The 25,915-nt window shown below is 42.4% G+C and overlaps 2 protein-coding genes across 5 annotated transcripts; both read right to left on the bottom strand.

Annotated features, from left to right (window-relative positions):
• Window positions 1–1,724: 1,724 nt before the first annotated feature.
• On the bottom strand, window positions 1,725–14,385 carry akirin1 (akirin 1). Its single transcript, XM_048261316.1, has 6 exons — window positions 14,259–14,385; window positions 13,350–13,559; window positions 5,321–5,467; window positions 3,510–3,644; window positions 2,486–2,557; window positions 1,725–2,235 (listed from the first exon to the last, which is right to left on the bottom strand). Exons 1-6 carry the CDS (start codon window positions 14,281–14,283, stop codon window positions 2,225–2,227), a joined length of 600 nt encoding a protein of 199 aa, XP_048117273.1. The 5' UTR covers window positions 14,284–14,385; the 3' UTR covers window positions 1,725–2,224.
• A 6,603-nt stretch (window positions 14,386–20,988) lies between these two features.
• On the bottom strand, window positions 20,989–25,513 carry cnr2 (cannabinoid receptor 2). Of its 4 annotated transcripts, none has more exons than XM_048261334.1 (4): window positions 25,448–25,496; window positions 23,955–24,264; window positions 23,576–23,645; window positions 20,989–22,686 (listed from the first exon to the last, which is right to left on the bottom strand). In XM_048261334.1, exons 2-4 carry the CDS (start codon window positions 24,006–24,008, stop codon window positions 21,635–21,637), a joined length of 1,176 nt encoding a protein of 391 aa, XP_048117291.1. In that variant the 5' UTR covers window positions 24,009–24,264; window positions 25,448–25,496; the 3' UTR covers window positions 20,989–21,634. The 4 variants fall into 4 exon arrangements, with proteins under 4 accessions (XP_048117291.1, XP_048117294.1, XP_048117293.1 ...); XM_048261337.1 differs by having other exon boundaries at window positions 23,580–23,645; XM_048261336.1 differs by lacking the exon at window positions 23,955–24,264 and having other exon boundaries at window positions 25,448–25,513.
• Window positions 25,514–25,915: the final 402 nt, after the last annotated feature.

Genomic DNA, 25,915 nt, shown 5'->3' with positions numbered 1-25,915 from the left:
TTAACAGTTTTTTTTTACCTTAACATAACGTTTCCAAAATCATGATTGACATAACCTCATAACATTACCGACCTAGCAACTTTATAGTTTCGGGTAGGAAACTACTTTTTTCTAACAGCAGAGGGCATCACTTCATAACTAAAGCGATCATATTAACACTGTTCCGATTTACACATTCCCTGTAGGCCTACCATCAATATGGCATTTTTTAGCAGATTGCCTCAAGATCTTATAATATCCTTCACAAAAGGCTTTTGAACACATATACTTTATTGTGACTACTTTCTTTGAATTTTGAGTGATTTATTCAACTTTTTTTGTTTACGCTCAAAAAATGACCGCCATAGGAAATGAATGGGAAAGAGTATAATTTTCATCCAGGAAATGAAAGACATCTCCTTACACACTCCTACAACTTACCACCAATGTTTCCACACACATGCATGCATGCACACACAGAAGCACACACACGCACACACAAACAGGAACACATACACCCACTCAGTTCATGTTGTCATGTTGCCACTTGTGCGTGTGAACCATCAATGTTCGCACACATATGCATTCACGCACATACAGAAACACACCCACCACACTTTTAAGAGGGGTCTAAAGACATATCTGTTCAACATGCACTTAGTTCATTAAGCACTTTTTATGCGTTATGGTTTGTATAGTATTGTTTTATTTTCATTAGGCTGTTGATTAATTTGACATGGTTGTTTATTATTTCTAGTCTCATTATTGAATTTCTTACTTTATTGATCCCCAAGGGGAAATTCAAGCAAGTATCTATCTTATAGTCTGACCAACATCTTAATTTGTTCCGTTAAATTTGAATTATTATATTGTTTTGTATTTGTATGTCGCTTTGGACAAAAGCGTATCCATAACCATAACCTGACACACCCACCGAATAAGCGAAAACTACCTCAAAAGCCTGTTGCATATTGTTGTGACCAAACAGGCCATTTAATTAAGAAACCACGGTAAAACGGTTTGACTTCTAAATTGCCCTTGTAGACATAACCAATGGGAACGGCAGACCTATTTGGAGCAGTCTAAAAAAAATAAAGTGGCATGTTATGTGAACTCTAGGCTTCTTTAGCATTCCATCATGATGGCATAATGCTTATTAATACATGTAGGCTACAGAAGCCTACCTGGCTGCGATGGCACCACTCAGACTAATAGACAGATGTCACGTGTTCCAGTGCACTCATTTCAACGGATGTTTATCATATCACATTCCACCAGTATTCTATAGCAGTAACTACCGTTTCAGTTCTTTAGCTCCTGTAGCCTTGAACTGTGTGTGACTAACTGATTTACTGCCAAGGAAATGACTGCCTAGCAGCAAAATAATAGAGCGACTGCAGAGTGACCGATAAAGGCAGAGAAAAATATATGCCATGGGGTCTCCTGTTTTATGGCCTGATACTAAATTTCTACAATGTACCTAATTCCTTCAGTGACCAAATCAGTTTGCACATAAATGTGCAACATCAATAAACTGAAGAACCTTAAACCAAATTTTTCATGAAAAACTGCTAAGCGATCACACAAAGTAACAGCTAAAAAGCAGCAGTAGTAATTTTAGTAATCGTTCAGGTGTTTTCTAGCATTGAAATGGTCCTGCTTTACCAAAAGTTTAAATTTCTACATTGTATTTAACTTTATTCAAAAACATAACAGTCAACACAAAATACACAGCACAACCAAAATTAAACTGCAGAAACTTTATTTGTCAAAAAGGAAAAAAAAAGAAGAGAAATCCACATCCTCAGGTAAAGACTTGAAAGAAAGAAAAATGGATGGATAGAGAGGGGTGGTGAGGTGGAGAGAAAGGCAGGGTTTGGTTAAAGCAGCTGCAGCAAGTCAGTGGTTGGTATACAGAACCACCACATCGGCCAAGCATTTCTACAGCGCGACAGACACAGACCTGATTCACTTTGGGGGGGGGCTGGAAGAGAAGGATTATCAAAATTTGAAAATTTACATTTCTTTAAACTTTCAAAGGGGTTTGTTGTCGGGCCAAAAGTTCTGACAAAAGTCCTCTAGGGATTTAAAATAATAATAAAAAAAAAAAAAAGTGGATTAACAATGGCACCCAAGAATTTTAAAATGAAAATGAAAATAAAAAATAAAAGAGGAAAGGAAAAGCAGCTGGTATTACAGCCACTGTGTTATCGAAGGACAGACTGGTACCAAGTGAGGAGATTCTTCAAGAGACATCTACAAGATATAAGAGACAAGACATAAAAATATTAACCATAGTGAACTTGGGAATTACTAGATGAAAATGTATAACATGAATGAAGACCTGACCTGCACTGAAATTCTACAAAAAAAACCCCATAAACAATACTATATGAACTTATTTGAATTCCCAGGACATTCACGGCATCTCTTCACAGCTACGCTAATTGTTCTGTATTGCTCAGGGCTCTGATGGCCATCCTAGTGTGTTCTTATTTGTACTCACAGCTGGCGGGCCGGGCGCCGTATTTTCGCATGATCTGGTCTTGCGTGAATTTCACAAAGGATTCATATTGTTCTGTAACGGTGAGGGTAAAAAGCGTTCAAATGATCAAAAGGTGGGAACAAGCATTTCAATTATATCTACAGTGAAGACAAACACAATGTTCATTTTGACTCCATATTAGTCGTGAGGGCAAGCTTTATATACTGTATAACAAATTTGTGACATCCTACAGAGGGAGGGAGGGCCCTCTACTGGTTGTAACACAATATTGCACAGGCCTATTTCCTGTGGCTGCAAAAGCCATTTAGCAGGGGGAGGAAATGTCTGCCATTCTACCTGCATTTACATGACGAAGGCCCCATAAAGTCTCCACTACACAGCACTCACAATCACCACAAACACACAGTTGAGTTCTCAATAGAGTGAAGGTGAAGGAGAGAAAATGGCTTCCCTATTGGCCACCATTTCAGCTTGTTTTAGGAGTGAGATTCTGTTCTCCCAGTCCTAAAGGATGCCTGATATGTCTGTGAAAGCCATCTACATACTTGACAGAGGAACTTACTGACAGAGGATATTGTGATTAGATTTAATTTGATTGTGATTCAAAATTTCATTTTATTCAGATTTAATAATCCATTTGGCAAGATTATTACGGAATACAAACTGTGAAGACCACTAAAGAGGCACACAAAGGCCAGTGTGTAGTCTATATTAAATGCTCTCCAATTGATACACACATGGGTATAGTTGCTTTAACAGCGGGAGAAAAACGTTCCTGAACATTTCCTCCATGCGTTTGTAGTTAAACGAGAGCAACAGCTGATGGAGGGCACTGGTAGACTGCCTTTAAACATTGAAACGAGTTTTAAGGGAGCCTGGGAGAACAACTTCAAATGTTAACCTTCAGGACTTTCACCTTAAAAGATGCAGAAAGTGGTTTCAGAAACATCAAGTAATGGTGGTGTATTTTCCATTACAACCTGTGCATGTGGGTGTTCCTGTTCCTGGCCTGGAGGCTACTCACCTGCGAGTTTTGTGTTGAGAACCTTTTCGTACTCTTCACGGATCTTCTCCTCGTGGTCCTTTAGCAGGCGCTCACACAGGAAGCCCACCTGTCGCAGCGTGAATGACGGCTGATCTTTCTTCACAGACGAGGCACCTAGACAACACACAAACAACAGTAAATGAACCAAATCCACTTCATGAGCCCCTTACACAGACATTCATTAGTCATCGCTAAGGTGTTTGGTAGAAGCTTTTGTCCAAAGCGACTTTTAAAACAAGCAACCCTGTGTCCCAACGTCACCTGCTTATATACACACATACAGAAACAGAGTGCAGGGCCGTTGGGTCCACAGAGTCCTTGCCATAAATAGATGTACACAGAGAGGCGATTTATTGCCTGCTTTTTGTCATCTCGTGCTGCAGCAACAGCAGAAGCAGCAGCCGCTCAACTCGTCTGCTGCAATGAGGCAGGTCAGATTCCAGCCATGAATCTGCCCCTCCAAGATCCCCCCAGCAGCTGCCGCCGCCCAGTGCTACAGGCCAGGGAGCCAAGGGCTGTGTGTGTGTGTGTGTGTGTGTGTGTGTGGTGGTGGGGGCACACGAAGCCTGCTCAGGACAGGAATGTGTGTGTGCCTGCATGTGTGAGGGTGAGAGTGTGTGCCTGTGTGTATAGTAAGAGAACTGGTTGTCTCTTAAGAGGGATTTCTTTCGTGGGGTGGAGTCATACATGTAGATGATTAAGGCCCACAATTGCACATAATCCGAGCTGAAATCTCCAGAGTTTATTTATCCTCAGTGAACATGACACTTGACCACCCTAAGCTCAAGTTGCTAGTTCTAAGCAGCCAGGCAGCTACAGCGCTACACTAAAAACCACAAAAGAGCACGGTCATATTAACCAGAATATATGGGCACACACACAAACACGCTAGTTTGAAAATGCCCTTTGATGGAATATTAATTTAAGTCTACCCATGTTCATGCAAATAATTTTGGTATCTTGGTTGGTTGCTCTAACAACTTGGAAATGTGGCAAAAAGCATGGTTTGCACTTCAGGAGCGAAGATGCGATTAATTTATGTATTCAAATCATAGAGTAGAATGTCAGGGAATTAATCAATGGGCAAAAGCATTGTAATAGTGACATCCTTAAATGGATGTGAAGAACCCAAAGAAGCAGGTTTTGCGTGCATTGCTGACAAATCAGCAATCGGTGGAATCCCCTAAAAGCAAAACAGCGACTCTGATCCAGTCAGTTTCACCTATTTTACTATCATGGATGAAATTCTAGGACAGAGATTGTTGACGCCATAATGCCGCAGCTACTACTACTGCAAGTCACTGGTTCATATGGAATATGTTGATTAACATTTTGCTGCGCATGTTACATTATATTGCTTTAACCAGAATGGACCTTAAAAGGTGCTCTAAGCGATGTTACACAGTTTCTAAGCCAAAACATGTTTTGTCACATACAGCAAACATCTCCTTATGATACGCTAGCTGCCTGTCCCCTGAGAACACTGAAAAAAAAAAAAATGCCTCTAGACGGCCCAGGCTCTAAAAACGGTCCCGGCAGTTTTTGTTGCCGTTTTTGGAGCATGGGCCGTCTAGAGACTGCATTTTTTACAGTGTATACAGTGTATTCAGGTGACAGGCAGCTAGCAGATTGTGAGATGTTGGTTTAAAACGGTAACCAAATAACTAAGACTCGTGAAGTTTCCAAAGTGGCGCGGTACCTGCCATAATTCAGCCGCCAATGCAAAAATCTACTCGTCACTGGCGCTAAAAATCTGTAGTTGAGCCAGTCCAGCTGGCTGGCCGACTCACCTGGGGGAGAGCTGGGAGGCAAGAGCGCAGGGTTGGGGCTCTGGCCTTCACTGGAGCTGCAGGCTTCGCTTTGGTTGAAGGCCCCCTCCAGCTGCCGTCGCCTCTGGTAGCGGCTATACTCCTGCCGAATGTTCTGGAAGATCTGCTCTGTTTGGGGAAATGGAGACAAAGGAGGACATCGGATGGGTGAGAAAACAACAAGAAATTAGAATAAGTACTTTAACAGATTGACTGCACAGATTAAATGCAGATCATAGTTTCTCTTATCTGTCAGTGCTCATGACAGGAGGTCAAAGTGCGAGGCCTACTTCATTTGGAGAACTATGCCACTGTTGAGTTCCGTTTTATTGCAGTTGCTGAGCCTTGGCATAAAGCAAGCGATGGACTCAAACACACTGTATCAGCCTACAGGGCACTTCCTGTCTTCAGCTGAGACTGTGTGACTGAGGCGAGCGAAGCAAAGACGACGCTCTGCTTTCCATTTCCTCTACAAGACATGCCTGCCACCATGACGCAATTCAGTCTTTTGGCCTACAAACACTAGGCTCAACACTGCACACTTAAGACTAAACACCTTGTGGTCCTGTGGATCAACTGTACAGAGCAACCGGTAGAGCGAGCCAAACCGTCACCCAACTTCTCATTCAAGACATTTCAGCCATTTTCTGTGACTTTAAGGGCCTAATATAATTTCCACAACCCTTCACATCACATACAAAGTTACACACCTGGGTCTTAATTAAAAATAACATGCATTTGTATACGGCTTGATAAACAACCATAGTTTTTGGGGGGGATTTTTAAGCCTTTAATGTGATAGGACAGTGGAGAGTGACAGGAAGCAAATGGGAGAGATGGGATGGGATCGGGAAATGACCTGGGTCGGACTCGGACCCGGGTGTCCGTGGTCACGTGGATATAAAGAGCCGAAGTCACGCCCCTTCCCTTAGCCACCATGGGACCCATCTTTCAAAAAATGATGAACGGCAGTCAATGGCAAAAGAGAAATTATTTTCTGGTCCTGATCGACTTGTGCCTTGAATTACCCATATGATGTTTGTCAATTTTAAAGACAATTTTTCATGTAAAGACATTTGCAGTTTGTTTCGTAACTATTGAATTACAACATTGTGAAAGATCGTAATTCCAACGACTACAAACCCATCATTCGCGCTAGTGACGTTAGCCCATTCACAGCCACACCGGATTGTACAAGCATACCAGCAACAGGTCTTACTTGAGCTTCCCTTGCCAATGAAAATACCATGAGTCAGAGGATTAAACACATTTCAGGTAAGTTGTATTAGTCCATAGACTGTACATAAACTACTGTTAAGTGACATAGCTGGCAGCAAGATGAAACCGTCAACTAGCATAACAGCTAGTCGTATCGTTCCATTACGTTGGTGACTTACATCGTTCGAGACGAGTCTGTATACGAGTTCTGAATACACCTACTCAGAGCGCCCCTTTGTGTGCCTGCTTCTTTACCAACATAAGCATATTGCATTATTTTTACTGATGATTACTTTGAATCATCATTTTGGTAACAAGTCCCGACTCCTGAGCTTGCGAGATTAAACCAAACATTCGCACTTTCGTTCTTCAGTGGCGAGTGCGGACTTGGTCCAGATGAGTAAACAGGAGTTGGTTTTATTCAACAAGCTGCACCGTTCGACATCACATTGGGAGTTTTGAATGGCTCACTGAATCACATGTTTCCAGACCTGGGCAGCCCATAAGAACATGCGAGATAAAATAAAATAAAATGTTCATGACATGGGATCTTTAAGATGGATACAAGCCAGAACCACATTAAGCAAGGCAACCCAATCAGGCCTTCACACATTATTCTTTAGGCTATGACATGTGGCATGTAGTATCAGCCTCAATATTTCAATTAATTCTTATGCATTTATTGTTTAGGCACAAAAAGGGATTGTGCGTGTGTGTGTGTTTGTGGGGAGGGTCAAAGAGGTGTAGAGAGACAGAAAGAAACTAACGAGACCGAGATGCAGCGAAACAGCTGTGCACGCACACAGCTGTGACCATAGCCAGTCTTCAACTCCACCCCCTCTTTCGATTCGACCCCTTTTTTTCCCCCCCTCAACCTTTTCAAAATAAACATGTTTTGTGGTTTCAGGGGTAAATCCTGCCTCTGAATCAGTGGGGTTTAAAGATAGCTTGATAAGACATCCGAGGGGAATGAAAATGAAAAGTAGGTCACCAGAACGAACCTGGGGTTTAGGGACCCGAGCAGAAAGCGAAGCAAGTAATGGAATGGGTGGGGGTGGGGTCTTATTCCAGGACTGGAGAAGCCAGCTCCACACGGGGGCCTCTATCTGAAGGTGCCGGGGCACATTTATCTTGGGTGGGAACACTTCAAGAGGGAGGCCCTCACTCCCCACGCCACTGATGGTGGGTGACTAGCAGGAAACATGCATGGGGTGGGGGAGCACCTGGTGGGCTCAGATGTCATATTGCGCAAGGAAGGGCCTTTAAATGACAGTCGGCTGAATGCATCTAGAGAGCAGCTGTGGCCGGGTACCATAATTCTGTTGTCAAAACAAAAGCAAAAGGAAAGGAAGAGACGGTATATTCTGCCAAGCAAACAAAGATTCAGACAAACCTATTTTTTGAACGATCAAAGGACTCAAGCTGAAGTCATCCACATTGTAACAAAGACATCGGCCATTTCAGAACTAGGTCTTAATACTGTACAAATGCATGAGTGTATATCAAGCACACAAAAGGAGCTAATTTATTAGCACAGGCTCCGTGCCTTAAGGATGTGCAGGCTTGGCGAGAGCCACTTGAATGACAGGCCTTCCCCTGCTGCTAAACACCCCCCCACGCCAAGTCACTGGACTTCAATCCGGGGGTGTCGCCTGGCAACAGTGTCCTTGCAGTGGCAAAACCAAGTGATCAGAGATATTTGCTGAAGACAGAAAGTGGAATAAGAAAAAGGGGGACAGTTCTAGACAGGCCTGCAGACGAGACCAACCGATTAAGCAAACAGATGATGGTATGAAAGGAAGCAGAGAGAACGAAACAAACACATACCTACATACACACACACGTGCAGAGGCGACCAATTTGGCTTGAGGGGGTGGAGGGTGGGGTCACAAAGGCAGCCTGGCTCATTTCACCCTTCAGTGCTGATGTATACGGCCAGGACTTAGGGCTCCTAAGCTCACAGGAAGCCCATTGCCCAGAAGGTCAACCCAAGTCCTCTCTCTCACACACACACACACACACACACACACACACACACACACACTACTCATAAAAAGTTAGGGATATCTGGCTTTCGGCTGAAATTTAATGTTTAAGTACAGAAAGTACTGAAACATTGAACTGTTGGACATGCGCATTCAAAAGTTTATACACCGATTCTAAAATCGTGATTCAGAAAGAAGAGTAGAGCGTGAGCGTGAGCCAGGACCAAAAGGGAAGTGGGCTGGGAATCTGGGTTGGGGCTCAGAAGCGGCAGAGATGGGACATGACTTGAGAATTAAATAACACAAAAGGCGTCCCTGGGCTGTTGGCTTTGTGTGGCATGCTGCTGTTGTCAGCACTCTGGCAATGAAGCCATTCAGGATATGAATGACTTGAACAACAACAAAAAAAAGCAGCACAGATCTTGTATCAACACGAAATTTTAGGAGACTGAATTCACAGTGAAAGCTTGCCGAGGGCCCATTTATCAAGCTGTACCTTAAAAGGGCTGATCCCTAGGCAAACTTGCCACGTCTGATGCTTCAACGACAACAGTACAACTCCACACAACAGCCACTGACGCTTCACCAGCTTAATTGACAAACGTTGCAAAGAGAGAAAGGTCTAGTGCTCAAAGCTCTGCAGAAGTTAGAACTCCACAGCATTCACAGCTCATGAATAGGGAGGTACAAAGAAAAGACACAAATCAAGTGTCTGACATGGAGAGGAGAGATAAAAGGAAATAAACCCAGGTCTGCTTGTTGACATCACACCGCTAGGCCAAGAGAGACGTACAAGTGCTTCAAAACATTATTCCCCTGGCCTGTCTGCTTTGCTCAGCTGTTCTTAGAAGCACTCTCAGTAGAGAAACCTGCTTTATCAACAGGTACACATGCGTCAGAGGCTTGATTGGGTGAGGGAATAGCAAGTGTTGCATTCCCTGGTTGTTGCTGAGGCCACACAACACAAAATCCCCCAGGCAAGGGGGGTGGGTGGGGGTGATGAGATTGAGTAACTGCCACAGGCATGTGGAGGTGTGGGAAGGAGACTAGGTGTGACCCAACACATGAGCCGCAAGGCAGCTCTGGCAATGCTGGCTTTGGCTGGGTGAGTGGAGAGGGGCTTGCATTACGGAGTCTAGTCACGCTGCAGCAAGAAGGCTGGAGCCAGTTTTGACAGTCCAGTCATGATAATGATAGTGTCAGTTAGGCTACCGAGTCTATTTCTCCATCAACTCCCTGGGGGTTGTGGGTTTGAAGGAACTTGCAGAAACACTGCCGTTCTCTATGGGACACAGTCGGCAGTGTGCACGTCGGTGACCAAACTTGGCCAAAACTGCAGAATTACTGTCGAGAGAATGAATGATGAAGTGTCCGTCTGCCGAACAGCAGGATAGGGCTGCCTACTCCCCAGGAAGAGCTTGAGATTATTCAAGTTTTAGAGTGAAAGCAGGGGAGGTTTGTTACCTCTTTCATCAGAGACAACAAAGCTGGCAAGAACAGCTTTCCTTCCGTCATAGCAGCTAATGCCACTGTCGACACCTCCAAGTGTGACAAATCTCGCATCGCAAGTTTTCCGCATCTTCGCTTGTCCAATCACATTCCCACTCAATTTAACACTAGCTTCTTCTGTTCATTCAGTGTGGAAAATAAAGGATGGTAGTCTCACTGATTTGGGCATCTCTGCACCTCATCTACAAGTCTAAAAATCACAGCTTTTGTTCTGCAGCATTATCATTTTGTTTCCAAATCCTATATAAACCTACTCATGTATTTTCCCCACAACACCGGAAGGGGCAAACAAGACTGCCAAAAGAAACATCAGAACTATGTCCCGTTTTACTTTCACTTGGCAACACTTGCCGTTACCACACAGTGCGTGCCCAGGGGTTGGCAGTCTTATGGGGCAGGTTGTAACAGACCCAAGCTCAATTCAAAACGAGTCATTCTCCACCCACCGCACCAATCAAGACAGGGACTTCCCAATTCTTGCTGCTTGCTGAAATGTGGCAACAATGTTAGGCAAAGCACAGAGCTTACAAGATTTGGGCTAAGAGTTAGCATTCCAAGGGGCTGGAAATCCCAGAAACCCCGAAAGTGAGAAGACCACCAAGGATGTAGGTGAGGGTGAAAATTTCCTTCAGGATTCATGAAGTCTTTAGTCAGGGTGCACGAAATAGAAAATGGGAAGTGACAAGGAAGTAAAAGGAGAAGCACGCAGTGCCTAGAACAGTGCGGTAAATGTGATTTGGGTGTGTGGGGGCGCTGTGGAGGAGGGGCCGTCATTAATACACTCGCCAGAGATGAGGATAGGCGAACTGCTAAAACAAAAGCTGATTGTATTACTGGTGGCCCTCTCTACACACAAAAAAAAAAAAAAACATGGCCACACTCACTTATAAGATTTCTTTGAGTCATTGAAATGCCACACATGTCAGAGAGAGCAGGGGTGACACACAGGCACACACAACTCAAGAGAAAGCAATGGAATCTTTAGATGAAATGAGGCAGTGAATGGAAGCGTCAAAATGGAAAGCATGCTCTGGGACTGGCATTTGGCATAAGGCGTGAAGAACAGTAAGGATTATAGACTACTAAAATCAGGCAAAAGGCTGGAGTTTCAGAAAAGCTTAAATCTTACATTTTAACCCGTCTACCTCCATTCAGATAGGCTGCAGGATTGTTGAGTGAGGGTTAGTTGTAATTAGGATTCATGTAGAGCACGGATTAGTTGCCGTCAAATAGCTCAACCTCTCCGGGAACGGCGCATAATGCGCTTCGCTGGATCCCATGAGAGATAGCCAGGTAATTATCTCTGGTAGCCGTGCCTCACACCAAACCCATTCAAATCCGACAGAGGGAAGCTTTTCAAATGGGTGGGCTGCAGCAGCACGAACAGAAAGGGAGCACAACAATGCCTTTCCGAGCAGGGGAAAACGAGAAGGTACAAAACCCCCAGTCCTTTCCCACACCAGACAATGCAACAGGGCACACGGGTGGGGGAATAAAGGGTTGTGATTTCCCTTTGCTTGGTCAATGGCCGTTTGCCTTCCTAACTTAAACTGAATTTAAAATGCTTTTCGTCAATTGGGGAAAAAAAAAACAAAAAAAAAAAAAAAAAAATCACGAGAAATATACAGATTCTCATTTGATATAAATTATTGGCAAACTCGCGCTTATGGGACCACTAATGGAATAATGACTAGTTGGACACAAGCAAGCCCTCGAACTGCATGATATAAATATAACGTTCACTCGAATATGTCAAACTTCTGCCATTTCACTGACACCTTCAATCCTAAACTTGACAAAAGTGTAAGATGAAACAGTCGTTCTCTTACTTGGCAAGTAGACTGCCAAATTGTCTAGCCAAGAAAAGCTATACACGCTAGCTGGACAATGACAAATGACACCGATTTGAGCTAAGACGACGTGAATTTAAAGAACATTTGATTGGCGAGGCAAATGGAGTTGGCAAACACACAACATGATGTAGCTGCTTTTTGGTAATCCCAAAACAAAAACTAGCCTCTCCACAATCATGAAATGTGGTTCAAAGAGTAGCCTAGAATTTTAAATGCGACACACGCCGGCATGAGGAGGAGTCTACACCCAACCCCCATCGATAAAGCAGACACAGCGGCTAACATGTTGTGATACAACCAATATTAGCTAGCGACTCGGTCCCTTACATTCCATCAGATCAGAGACAAAGGATCATCCAATTCTCAGAAACCTAGACCAAAACAAATGACATTGACAAGATGTGCCGTAACTATTCAACACCCTGGCGTGACCCTCCTTATTGATCATACCTTAATGGCGACTGAAGCATTAGCTGGCTAACCAGCAGCTAGCTAGATACCAACAATCCACATGACAATGTTATCTTTCCATAAACATTGTGCGTTATGCCTGTTCGCAGAGGTGCCGATTGCTTGCGTTTGTAAGCTTGTCGATATTAACGTAACTGAGGTTGGCATAACGATTAACGTTAAGTCTTCAGGGCGTTATCTGCATCTTGCTAATCGTTTTAAGTTAACATTCACGTTAACGTTAATGTCTAGCTGACTGGATAGCAAGCAACGCTGACCTGTCGAAATCAAAGCAACTCACGTTAACCTTAATCCAGCCCTGATTAATGATGGTAAATCGCGTAGCAGCTATATTACCTAGTGTTGCAAAGTAGAGCTAATGTTATTTTGCTATCTTCTATACAACCTCGTTTGATTGTATGTCGGTTTGCCATTGTTAGACAATGGCGTTAAATGTTATCAAGGCAGCTAGTTTTAACTTATATGTAACGTTAAGTTTATGTTACCGTTAGCACATTTGGAAGGAGCGGCACCCAAGCACACATCTAATGGCTAATGTAAAAAGGTATCGTTAACATTAGTTCAGCCAGCCAGCGAGCTAAACTTAACGTTACCTTTCCAACAGATTAACGACAATGCACAGAAATTGGTCAAATCAATGCCCGTATCCAGGGGTTGTATGTTATCGCTAACGCAAATTAAGGTTGGCTGGCGTGGATAACGTTCACGTTATCGTTCGTTAGAGGATCACTTCACAACACACATAAACTGTACGTTATTTCAAAGAAACACTTTTAGCATGCTTTACTACGTTAACGTTCCATTGCCTTGTTCTTGTTAGCCAACTGGTCTACATTAGCGACCGACCCCCTACTTCCTCTTGCTCGTGCTAACGTTAACCTAGCGTAATAGCTAAAGCTAGCGTTAGCTCCACTCCACCCAGCCCCCTCCCCCATATCGGCTAATGTTGGTTAAAATTCTATTAAAACATCTTACCAGGAGTAAGCCTCTGTTCTCCTCCCATGGTCTGCGGTGACATAGAAAGCGACGGACTGTCTGTTGACGGCCGAAGATTGCATCTTTGAGGAGACGGAGTGCCAGGGGTCCCCGGTAATGGACTGCACCTTCTTCGTTTAGGAGACTGAGGACTGAGCAGGGCCTCAAACTCCATGGAACGTTTTAACGTTGCTCCACACGCCATGGTTGCTAAAAATGAAGTTAGAACGACAAGGAACTTGTAAAGATATCCAGCGATGTACAAAGAATGTCCAGGAGGTAAAATAATTGATTGCTAGTCCAAATTTCACCGACGTTTCCCCTGAACAACCACCCTTGACGCCGGGTTGGTTTGCCAACTGCCAAAGCTTCTATCAAAATCCCGACGTCACAATGGGAGACTGTACCATTATACCATTGAGGGGAATCCCGCATACATTTATTTAACCGCACTATTCATTCATTGGTATAATTACTCACAACGGCTCGATAACCTTCACAAATACTGTATGTGAACGTAGCATGAATTGATAGAAGCAAGTATGTAAGAAAAATCCCTACGTTCTAATTATCTAACTATTTTATGTCCCCTACAATGTTGACAGAATCTTTTAAATCTAGCTAACTCAAACTAGTTACAAGTTAGCTGGTTGTTGTATTTACTCAAATGAGCAGATCAATTAATTAGCTGGTTAGCATCAAACCACAGAGATTAGGCAACTATGTATCTTTATATGTTAATTATATATAAAGGAGAATTTCATTCTGTGTCTAATAGGAGCGACCTCTAAAACAGTATACCGTTTTTGTTGTTTATTATCAAAATCCATGGACGACAGTCTGTCATGATCTTTATTTAGCCTACTTCCACGTATTTCAACACATTTCACATCAGTTTATAACATTTACCTTCCGATTCGCTCTGTTCCTCCATTGTCACTAGCCATTTGTAAAATTTCAACTGATTACTGTATTAGGCAACATATTTAATTTATATGACTAGGCTATATTTCCACTGTTCGCACTGAAATATTTCTTTAACAACTTACTGTTATGATGTGTGTGTGTATCCAAAACATTGTCATTGCCATTGTGACAGTACTCAGGGGTCAAAGGTGAAATGATGCTGTATGCTGACAGATGCTTTTGTCAAAAGCAATTACATAAAGATAACTTTAACATTAAAATGAACAGCTTCTGGTAAAATCAAATAGCATAAAAATACTAATATTCTTAATAGATTAAATCGAATTTAACAGAAAAATAACATTAACATTAACCATAACCATTTACAAACTGTGACACTCTAAGGGGAAAAAGGACTGTCTTTGGACTGTTTCTAGACGGTTTTTGAAGATCATTTGAATTTAATTCTGGCTGCCATATTAAGCCATGAAGAGTAACCAACAGATTAATTAAGATTAAATTGGACAGATTAAAGACCAGATACGTTGTTGCATTCTGAATCATCTGTAATGGTCTCACTACGCAAGCAGGTAGGCAAGCTAACAATACATTGCAATAGTCAAGTTTGGATAGAACCAAGGCCTGCACAGGATGTTGTATGACATATTGTGTTAGATAAGGTCAGATCTTCTGATCATTGTATAGGATAATAAACCATCACTTGACTTGGTGACTGAGTGCTCAGAGAAATTTATTCGGTCATTGATTGTGACACCCAAGTTATGTATTGTTTTAGCAGGAGTCAGTGAAGATGAGCCACACATGGTTCTGATTTATTGGGGAATAGATGGGAATACCAAAATATCATTTTTGGAGAGATTGAATTAAAGGTGTCAATCTTTCATCCAGACTGAAGTATCCCACACAAAAATCCATGCAGAAATAGTGGTCAGATGGGAAAGACAGGTAAAGTTGAGAATTTTCCACTAACATTGATATGTAAATCTGTGGAGGCAAAATATACTGCTAAAAAAAAATAAGTAAAAACTTCAATCATACACGGGATCAGTACTCTGACACTGTTTGGTTCTGAGCACAAGTAAAACTTTTGAGGCGAGTGTTTTATTTTGCAAGAACTGTCAGACATTCTGTGAATAGTTTGAGAATGGAGAAAAGGGTGGAAGGTTTCATGGTTTTAACATTTTAACAATTGTGGAAAACTGTAAGTGTTCCCTTAATTTTTTTGAGCAGTGTATTTCACCTAGAAGTGGTGTAAATGGAGAAACAGAGTAGTAACACAAGTACTTAAATTCATGAGGTAGCCTCCACCTGAGGTTACCTTTCCATACCTTTCCTTAAGACACACTGACCGTCCTTAGAGGTAGGAGGACAACCAATTAAACAAACCATTGCAAGGATGCAAACCAATTAAGAAGCAAAGGGCCTTCTCCCTGTGGACAGTGAAGTACTGTAGTTGACGGTGGTGGTAGAGATTTGAGAAGAGACTTGAAAGTAGAAAATATCAAAGTGGTGCAGAAAAGTTTTGATGCAGACCAAATACAAACCTTAGGCAGTAGCCATGTGTTACCATGTCAATTGCTTCTTCTTATAAATGTGTTCCATAAGGAGCCAAATGGCATCATATCTGTAAAACGTAGTTTGAAGTGACATGTCTGATAAGTAGTTGTATAGGCTATTAGCCTACTATTCTTTTAAAGGGACACCAGGCAAGCCTGATGCTTTTTCTCTACAAAACTCCCCCTCGCTCGGTCTGAAGCTCTTTTCCTTTTCTTTGCATCTTCCGTCAAGGGTTTTCGCTGCTTCTTTGCCGGCTCTGCCATTATACACATGTTTGCAACAAACGCTAGCGTTTCGTTAGCCTGCCTCTGTGCTGTAAACTGATCCTGCTTCGGTCGCCGGGTAGGATACACCGAACTTGCAAGTGGGATATTCTTCCTACAGGCAGTAGGGGCGGGCGAGAGAGTCTTCATTCGCCCTGTAATGAGTCATTTAACCATATACCGACTTACAAAGATGAGTAATTAACACAAAAACGTTGCCTGTTGTCCCTTTAATAAAGAGCACAAATCCAGGTCAGTCTCGACACTTGTTTACAAGTTTGCATTTTAACAGTGTCTAATTATTATTTTTTCAGTAGAATCATATCTAGTATAACCAGCTGGACTTACACCTGAGACTAACAACCCATTATTTCTATTGACAGACACAATAATTTATGCCAGTGGTTCTGAAACTTTTTGTCAGGCGACACCCCCAAAAAACATGGGCCAAGTCTTGCGACCCCCCTTCTCTCTAACCGGCGGAATTTGGTTTCAAAATGTTGCGAGATGGGCATTGGAAGTAGAGGCAGAAAATGTCTTCTCTCATAGGCAGGCTATGTCATCACCAAAGGCATTATGTCAATGGCAGCCTTTGATTAAAAACCTTTAGAAAATGTTTTTAATCCAGACCGCAAATCTTATCACGACCCCTCCATTATTTTTGGCGACCCCCAGTTTAAGAACCACTGAAATAGACCACGCTGTCCATTTTTTCTTTTCTTATGTTATTGTCATCCATAGAATCCAGTACTGCCGTGCCAAGAGCTTCTCGTTGGACATAATAGTATTCGATCGTTCTATGTAGTCACACCTATGTACCATAAAACAGCCTATATACAGAAAAGCTTTGCAGTTAAAGCCTTACAGACAACCTTGAAAAATACTTCTTTCACACACACACAAAGATCACTATACACACATTGTGACACACAATCTAGAAAGGGAAAGGTCAGTTTTAAAACAGTGCCATAGGTCAGAGGGGTGTATGGTTTTCCTTGTAAATCAAATGAAGCCCTAACCTCAGGCTTCAATGAAAACTCTTGCAGGGTGGACTGATCTAGAAAGGACATTGGCATTTAGTGACATCTGCACATTTCAAACACACACTGAAATCTAAAAATACACATACATTTTTTTGTTATACAATATACAGTGTTTCCCATACATTGACTTATTTGTGGCGGCCCACCACAATAGCAACACTGACCACCACACAATGATTTTCTATGTTTTACTACTTAAACTGGATGAAATACTTTCATTGTACAGCTATGTGCACCTTTGCATTGCCTCTCCTTGTGTCTCTGTCCCTCAACTATAACTATATGTAACCCCTTCTTAACGGGTGTGTGCACAGGCACTATTACAATACATAAACAATTAATTAAATGGCGCAAACAGGATCCTGAAGGTCTCAGCGGTGGAATGGTGAGCTGGCTGAGATTCCTGAATACCAGTAGGCTAACAATTACAGACAATAAATTCAATTGAATAGCGCGGTGCCTCCACTGTAAAAATACTACACTTACCATTATAGCTCGTGGTATAGTGTATTCCTACAGAATTTAAATAATCAATGTGAAAATAATAAGACTAGTGGTGAAGGTAGTTAAATGAATTGCCAATACACCCTGGATATAAAGAAATATAATAATTAAATATTTATTTGATAATAGCCACGTCGTGGACGTGACAACCCAAAAGCTGACAAATGTCAGGGAGCGAACAATTCACTCAAGGGGAAAACCGAACGTTAACGAATGGTAACGTTAAAGGTTAAGCTAAACAGAGACCAGTGTGGAAGACAATACAATATACACAAGTCAAGTTAAATCACAAGAATATACCAATCACAACAGTATTATTAATCATCTATAATCAAATAAAACCCCAACCCCCCAAGCGCTGGCCGTTGGAGCTCGGTGGTGCACAGGACGGCAGCTCTCTGAGCTGCAGGCAGGACAGCAACCGCTGAACGGCTCTCCAACTCGCCGGTGATCCAAGCAGAGACGAGAACGTGTGTGTGTGTCAGTGTAAGTGCAGTTGACGTTAATCACGACCGATCACTCAGAACCGGGAGATTCCGCTCAGTCCTGACACAGAGGAATCGGAGGCAGCTATGTCCCAGCTAGCCGAGGATGCGACTCCGGTGGAGGATATTGCTGCAGTCAGCCTGCAGTGCACACCTCAACAGCAGCAGCGGGTAGTTGGCGGTTGGCACTCCGGTGGGCTCAGCACTTAAAAGAGCTAACTTAAAAGAGAAGGGGTAAGCAAGTACAAAGCAAGTACAATGCGCTGATGTTACGGAGTAAGTGGGCCTATGAACTTGTCCAATGGTCTCCACAAACTACAGGCAGCAAAGTATCCTCTCTCTCTCCAGTGCAAACCCGGACCGTGACTGACGAGCCTTCTCTCTGAGGAGATGGAACCTTCACATTCCCCGCGATTTCGCGGGCATAAACAAATAACAAATAATCATTGGCTGCTTAAACAATTCAAATAAAAGCAAAACAAACAAAGACATTTGATTGGTTCACACACAGAATGTAGTAAATCACAGAAGCAAGTAAATTACAAAGCATTCTGGTACATGGAGTAAATTCATACAGTAACAAAAGGGTAGTACAAGGTTACTAAGCATACTGAAAAACGTCAATTTTGCAGGTGCTTACATATATATATATATAACTATATATACTCTTTTGATCCCGTGAGGGAAATTTGGTCTCTGAATTTATCCCAATCCGTGAATTAGTGAAACACACTCAGCACACAGTGAACACACAGTGAGGTGAAGCACACACACTAATCCCAGCGCAGTGAGCTGCCTGCAACAACAGCGGCGCTCGGGGAGCAGTGAGGGGTTAGGTGCCTTGCTCAAGGGCACTTCAGCTGCGCCTACTGGTCGGGGTTCGAACCCCCGGGGTTCAATTCTGTGGGAAACATTGATATATAATAGTCAGTATGGAATTATTTGATTACACTGATAGAGACATGAAAGGCATTTGAATGGGATGTGATAGTGTCAAGACACTGCATAATAATGAATAAAGTCTGATGCTAAACATTGTTGTGAGAGGCATGGTGTGTTATTATATCTTACATTTCCTGTATTAATATAACAAATGATAAATAGAATGTTTTACAATAAGCTGTAACAGCTTTCTTAAATATAATTAACAATCTATCTATCTTGAGAGGTCATACTGCTACAATCTCACAACTTAAAGTTCCCCTGAACAATTTTTTTCAGTTGTTTGTTAACAAAATCAATATTTCCCATTCATAAATGTGGCCCCATTCATGTTTAGTTACGACCACCACCAAATCGAAGCATACCTATAGGCTTAGAAATCCTGATCTCCATACCCTCCTCCCCATTTCAGGAGAATGTCGTGACAGTATGACCCTCCAGTCGGGAGAAAATCAACATTAATGAAGGTGTACACCAAGTTTGTTTTGTACTCCAGCTTCTGTCTGGCGTGGAACCGAGGCGTTCAAACGTCAGTCATACGTCAGTGACACACTCCTGTGCAGGCGGGAACTGAACCAAAGCCCGTCTCTGACTGAACTCCACTTTGCCCTCATAGACATTAACTAGGACAACCCATCTTGCTACGCATTAATTATCTTTGCCTCAGTCTTTGGCGTCTGCATGCATAGAAAAAACATTAGCTTGGATTCATCTGCAGAATTTCCCTACATTCAACAATGTAAGTTACGAACCCATTTTCTACAAGTCATATGTCTTCCTAACATTCCGACATTGAAATCGTATTTTCCAACTAAATAAATAAAGAGAAAAATAACTTTGTGATCTGTCACTGTCTCACTTGTTCTCTAGTTTCTAGACCCAGAGACAGTTGACAAACTAACTTAACATAGTTTTGCTAGAACTAGTAGACTACCACAATGTTGCTGAACGTGTGTTATTTCAGGTTAGTTTGCAACAATATGCAAGTTTAACCAAAGTCCTTAGCTGCTACCTAGCTAGTGAACATAACCATTTCCATTCACACGTTAGCTAGCTCGGTTAACAGGCAAAATTAAACTATTTATTCCTTGTGTTTCATTGGCATCACACACAAGCAATGGCAATAAATTAGTACACAAAATTATATTAATATGTTGTTATAGAAGTATAGTATAAGTATATATACTCTTTTGATCCCGTGAGGGAAATTTGGTCTCTGCATTTATCTGTGAATTAGTGAAACACACTCAGCACACTGTGAACACACAGTGAGGAGAAGCACACACACTAATCCCAGCGCAGTGAGCTGCCTGCAACAACAGCGGCGCTCGGGGAGCAGTGAGGGGTTAGGTGCCGTGCCTACTGGTCGGGGTTCAAACCGGCAACCCTCCGGTTACAAGTCCGAAGCGCTAACCAGTAGGCCACGACTGCCCCAATTGTTATTGCTTATTCAGAGAGTTTATGTTATGACGTGCCTAGGAGTAGTAACTAGTGCCAGTTTTGATGTGTGACGGTTACCGTAGTTGTAAACGAGGCAGCGCTTGAGACGTTAGTTGTTATATAACTCCTAACCACTAGATGGGAGAATTTCTTACACAGTAGGGCTTTAAAGCAGCACTAAAGAAGATTTGCTCTCTGGGTCCCCCTACAATTAAAGGTGCTGTAAGCGATGTTGGGTAAGGTCACTTCTGTTGACGTTCAAACAAAACAGAGAGCTAGCTCGCTACTCCCTCCCCCTCCCTCGTGTGCAATTGAAACTTTCCTAAACGTGCATCTCGTCGGTGATTGGCGGGAACAGTTTGTTATGTTTTTATGGTCTAGGCTGAACCAAGTTCTTTTTGTTGCCGTTTTTGGAGTCTGGGCTGTCCACAGAGACCGCATTTTCTTTTACAGTGTATTCAGGGCACAGGCAGATGTTTGCTGTATGTGACAAAAATGTTTTAGCTTAGAAACAGCGTAATATCGCTTAGAGCACCTTTAAGAAGCGCAATAATAAATTAACTAAATGTGCGTCTTTGCTATAAACTATAACGTCCAATACAATATAGAAAGAATGCACTAACAGCAGTCTGTAGAAACAGAGATCCATATTCTTGTAAGTAGCCTATCTATTTGAACTCTACAGTCTTTAGCATAGCAGCTCATTTTGATTTCTGAGGGGGCCGGCACTGTATCTACCTGAACAGCAGTTCACCCTATTAAGAGTTTTATGATTTTGATGGAACATAATTTTAAGGTAAAAAAAACTCTTTAGGGGGCCTTTCAGAGGTGCTCTATGTGTACTTACCTTGTAAAAGTTCTTGATAATGTGTCAAAAACAAATCATGAACTCCTTGTATAGTCTGTGAAGTGAAATATACCTTTGATTGACTACTTGACCTCAGTATTTATTGTATCTACTATAATGTGCCTTTTGTCTTACTGAAAACAGATTGCTATAATTAAAACAAACAAAAACACACACACACACACACACACACACACACACACACACACACACACACACACACACACACACATCAAAAGCCATTAGAAAAAAAAAATTCCTCACATTAATATGAACCTTATTGCTCAGCTGTGTTGTGCTGTCTCTGGTCTACCTCTTTACACACAGACACAGTATACCTGCCCATTCTTTCCTCATTGTCCACACTTGAGCTACAGTTGCTCCTCTCTTCCCTGTACTGATCATCTGCGCCACTTCTGGACCTCCATGACCCACAGAGCCGCCCTAACATCCGACACAGCTCCCCTCTCAAGTCCCTGCAGCGCAGTGCGTACAACAGGGGGTTGACAGAGGAGTTCACCAGACAGAGGGTGCTGCAGAAGGCGAACGCCCTCTGCTGGTCGGGGCGCAGGTTCACGGACACATCGGCGAGCATGAAGGAGAGAGCCGGCAGCCAGCAGCCCACCATGATCACCAGGATGAGACCCAGCGTCCGCGCCAGGTGGATGTCCATCCGCAGGCGCGCCTGCCCTTGCAAGCCAGTGACCGACGCCTCATGTTGGTGGGCTTTCCACAGGATCAAAGTGTAGGACACGATGATGAGCAGGAGAACCACCAGGATGAAGCTGACCCAGCAGGCCAGGTAGCGGTGGTCCACATAGGGGAAGAGGTTGGAGCAGGGAGGGCTAAGCTTAGTCGGGCACCTCCAACCCATCAGTGGTAAGAAGGAGATGACGGCAGTGACAGTCCACAGAGCCAGTAGCCCCAGCAATGCTCGCTGTCGCGTCATCAGCACCTTGTAAATGGGCCCCTGGTAGATGCAGAGGTAGCGGTCCAGTGCCGTGAGGAGCAGGCTGCCCACGGAGCCTGTGAAGGACATGGTCACACCCCCGAGCTTGAAAAGGTAGGCAGCTGGAGTGTCGTGCCGACAGAAGAGGTGGAAGTCGAGAAAGCTGATGGTGAAGAAGCAACTGGCGAAGGCGTCGGCCAGTGCCAGGCTGGCGATGAACAGGTAGGAGGGCCGTCGGCGTAGTGTGGCACTGGAGCAGATTATGCCTAGCACCAGGATGTTCTCCAGAAGAGTGATGGGACCAGTCAGGAAGAGGATGGAGCCGATGGCCATCCGCTCTGTCTGGTTGAGCACATAGTACCTCTCCAGTGATCCATTGCCTGAGGCAATGTGTGATTGAAAAGGCGGATGTCAAAAAAAGTTCAAATCACACGTTATTTCACAACTTGTGAAAGTATTATTTCACATAATACTAATAACACATAATACATAATACTAAAAACACATAATACATAAAACTAACTAGACAAAATATGACTGCCGCCCAGACCTGCACATTCTTTTCCGCAAAAATAAATCTCCATCTCCATCTCCCACAACCCCTACTCTTATGGGGTGTGTGTGTGTTTATGTGAGTGTGTGCGTGTGTGTGTGCCTGCATGTGTGTGTTTTTATGTGTGTGTGCATGTGGGTGTGTTTGTGCATGCATGCGTGTACGTGTTTGTGTTTATGTGTGTGTGTGTGTGCTTGTGTGCAGGCCTGTGTGTGTGTGGTTTGTGTGTGCGTGCGAGTCTGTGCGTGCATGTCTACTGTGTGTGTATGTGTGTGTGTGTTTATGCATGTGTTTGTGGCCACACTGATGGTGTCAGCTTTAAACAACACGCATGTCTATCTTCTTTGGAACAGAGTAAGCAATTGCTTTTAAAACCTTTGTTTACAAGAAAGATGTGTTTGCTGTACTTCTGAAAAGATTCAGAGTTTAATGTACCAATTTAAATTTAATTTTGTTGCTTGGAGAGTGGAGGTGAACTGTATGCAAGGTCCCAAATCAATTCTCTTTTGAGAATCATCTGATGTCAGCCAGACAAATGTTTCCATGGTCAAGACATGGATTTATGCACTTGTCAGTACAATGACAGTTCTTCTCCACATCGGCCTTTGAAGCATTTCAATTCCAGTTGAGTGTGTGCAATGTTGTGAGGGTTCATATGGCAACAAATGATGTTTTTGTTCCAGACACACTGGACTAAATGAAATTAATATATTTACCTACAGGCGCCGCGGGGGAGCAGTCATTAAGCCATGATGATGTGACCTCCAATGAATTTTCTGTGGTATCCTATAGTATCGGAATAGAATTGCATTGCTTAGTTATAGCATAAATAGCTGAATGCAACCATTTCTAATTGTTTATCTGTATACTGCTGCAGATGAAAAGAGAGCCAGATAGCAAAAAATCGCTATAAATAAATGTCCAAGAATCCATGTAGCATTTTCAAATAAATTCAAACAAACATTTTTATTATTATTATTTGTATTATTACTTTTAACATTGAGTTGGAAGCTCAGATATGGTAAACGTGCATTTCCTCATTTTTACCCCACTTTGATTGAAAAGTGTTTCAGTGACCAAAAAAAAAGCATTGACCTTCAGCTCAGCCTCCATTGCCACATGAAGATTTAGCAAAATCAGAGTGGCCATATCATCTTTGGTTTTGAATCTGCATTGCTTTTAGGAATCAATAAAGGTGAGTCACGCCACTCGGTTCCTGAAGTGTGCTTTTAGCAGATGTGAGCTGACGAAACATTCATAGATGGCTGATGGAAGCTCCTCAGGGGCCTCAGTGGTGTTAGGTTGATGGATACCTAAGAGTATTTTAGACATAGTTCAAAGGCATGGCTTTTAGCAGGATTGCTCCAGGTCTGTCGGTGTCAACCTTCCATCAGTCGAGAATAGGCTGGTGGACAGTGAAAAATTATCGGGTCAGTGAAAAATTATCATTAAAGACTGTCACAGTCTAAAGGCTTTCCCCTGGTGGACAAATGCAGAAGCATTTCAAAATGACGAACGTGAGTCAAATTCCAGGTTCATTCAAAGCACAGGGGAGACTCACATATTGCTGTTGAGGAATTGCAGGAAGGTATGCACCTCTTTAAAAGCAGTCTATATTGCTTTTTTAAAGAAGGGGCAACGTGAAGGCATTATACTAAGTTAGGTGGATGGATGGATAGAGACAGATGCAGTTGCATTCAAAAATATCAACACACAATAACACAGTGACAGCACTGAAGTGATAGTTTGGTCATGAGAACCACTGTGAGCTGTGACCATGATATAGATATATGCACCAGTGGAGGTACAAATGCAAGGTGCAAGAACAATATTGTAAATTATACAAGTTAATAGATAAAAGATAAGATATATCTCCAACGAATATATATATATATATATATATATATATATATACGTTCTCAGGGCATTCCGCGCATCACTCTCACGTCCATAACGCCAACACAATGCCATATTATTTAGTTGCCGTTATGGACGTGACAGTTTTGCGCGGAATTGCTCCTCATTTAATTCACATTGTATCAAAACCCAAGAATGTTTCATTCTATTGTTGACTTTGGATTAAACGTGTTTGCTAAATAAAATGTAAATATTGGAAAAAAATGCTTTGTAACACAATTTTGCACGTCATCTTCCCCTGTTCCTTTTTTGTCATCTTCACTGTTGCAGCTGCACTTCCATTTAGTCGGCTACAACTGCATTTCATAACCAGGAAGACCTTTTATGCAACTCTGAACAACGAAACTGAACAACTGTAAATGTTCTATAAGACAGAGAGGATGATAATCTATAAAAATGCAAACTTTGTTGTACTACAGGAAATGGAATCTTATAAAAAAGACACTGTGGTTAGATCAGGCTGACAGCAGTTTTTAGAGGGAGTCCTCTCTCTGGTTTCATCACAGGAAACCAAATCATTATGTTTGCATGCAGTGAAGAAGCACACAAATATTTTCCCTATTTACAAATAAACAAAACAATAATGTCAATATCATCAATCCAAACCATTTACATGATCATTATACAAATAGAGAAGAAGCAATAATGCATCAGTTATTAATACAACTTACCATGACTGAGATGGCTTCACTTTTGTTCGTGTTTGACTTGTAATATTTCTGTTAAATAAGGAACTGACTTACACAATCAATATCCAGCTCATAAATTGACAGCAGTACACTGCTCTGACTGCAAGGCAACTCCACGCCCCAGTTACTATCGACATCATGAGAGTGGAGAGGAGGAGACAGATGAGGGGAGGAGTGATGGCACAGAAAAAGAGTACAAAATGGCCTCTCTATAAGCAGCAATCCCCCTCTCTTTTCTGTAGATAAACCATTACATTAACACACTCCTTCATATAGTTACATCTCAACCTGGAGAAATACACATCCAAAAGCCCCCTAAACTTTTTCAAACCTCCTTATATTCTCCAAGCAAAATGGCTAAAAATGAAAGTGGCCAAATACCTTTTCACCTTTCAAATACCTTTCAAATACCTTCTTTCTTTTTCTTTAGGCTACACTTTCTCTCAGCTT

Source organism: Alosa alosa, chromosome 13 (genome assembly GCF_017589495.1).
Source record: "Alosa alosa isolate M-15738 ecotype Scorff River chromosome 13, AALO_Geno_1.1, whole genome shotgun sequence".
NCBI classification, from domain to species: Eukaryota; Metazoa; Chordata; class Actinopteri; order Clupeiformes; family Clupeidae; genus Alosa; species Alosa alosa.
This window is presented reverse-complemented; position numbering and strand designations above follow the sequence as displayed.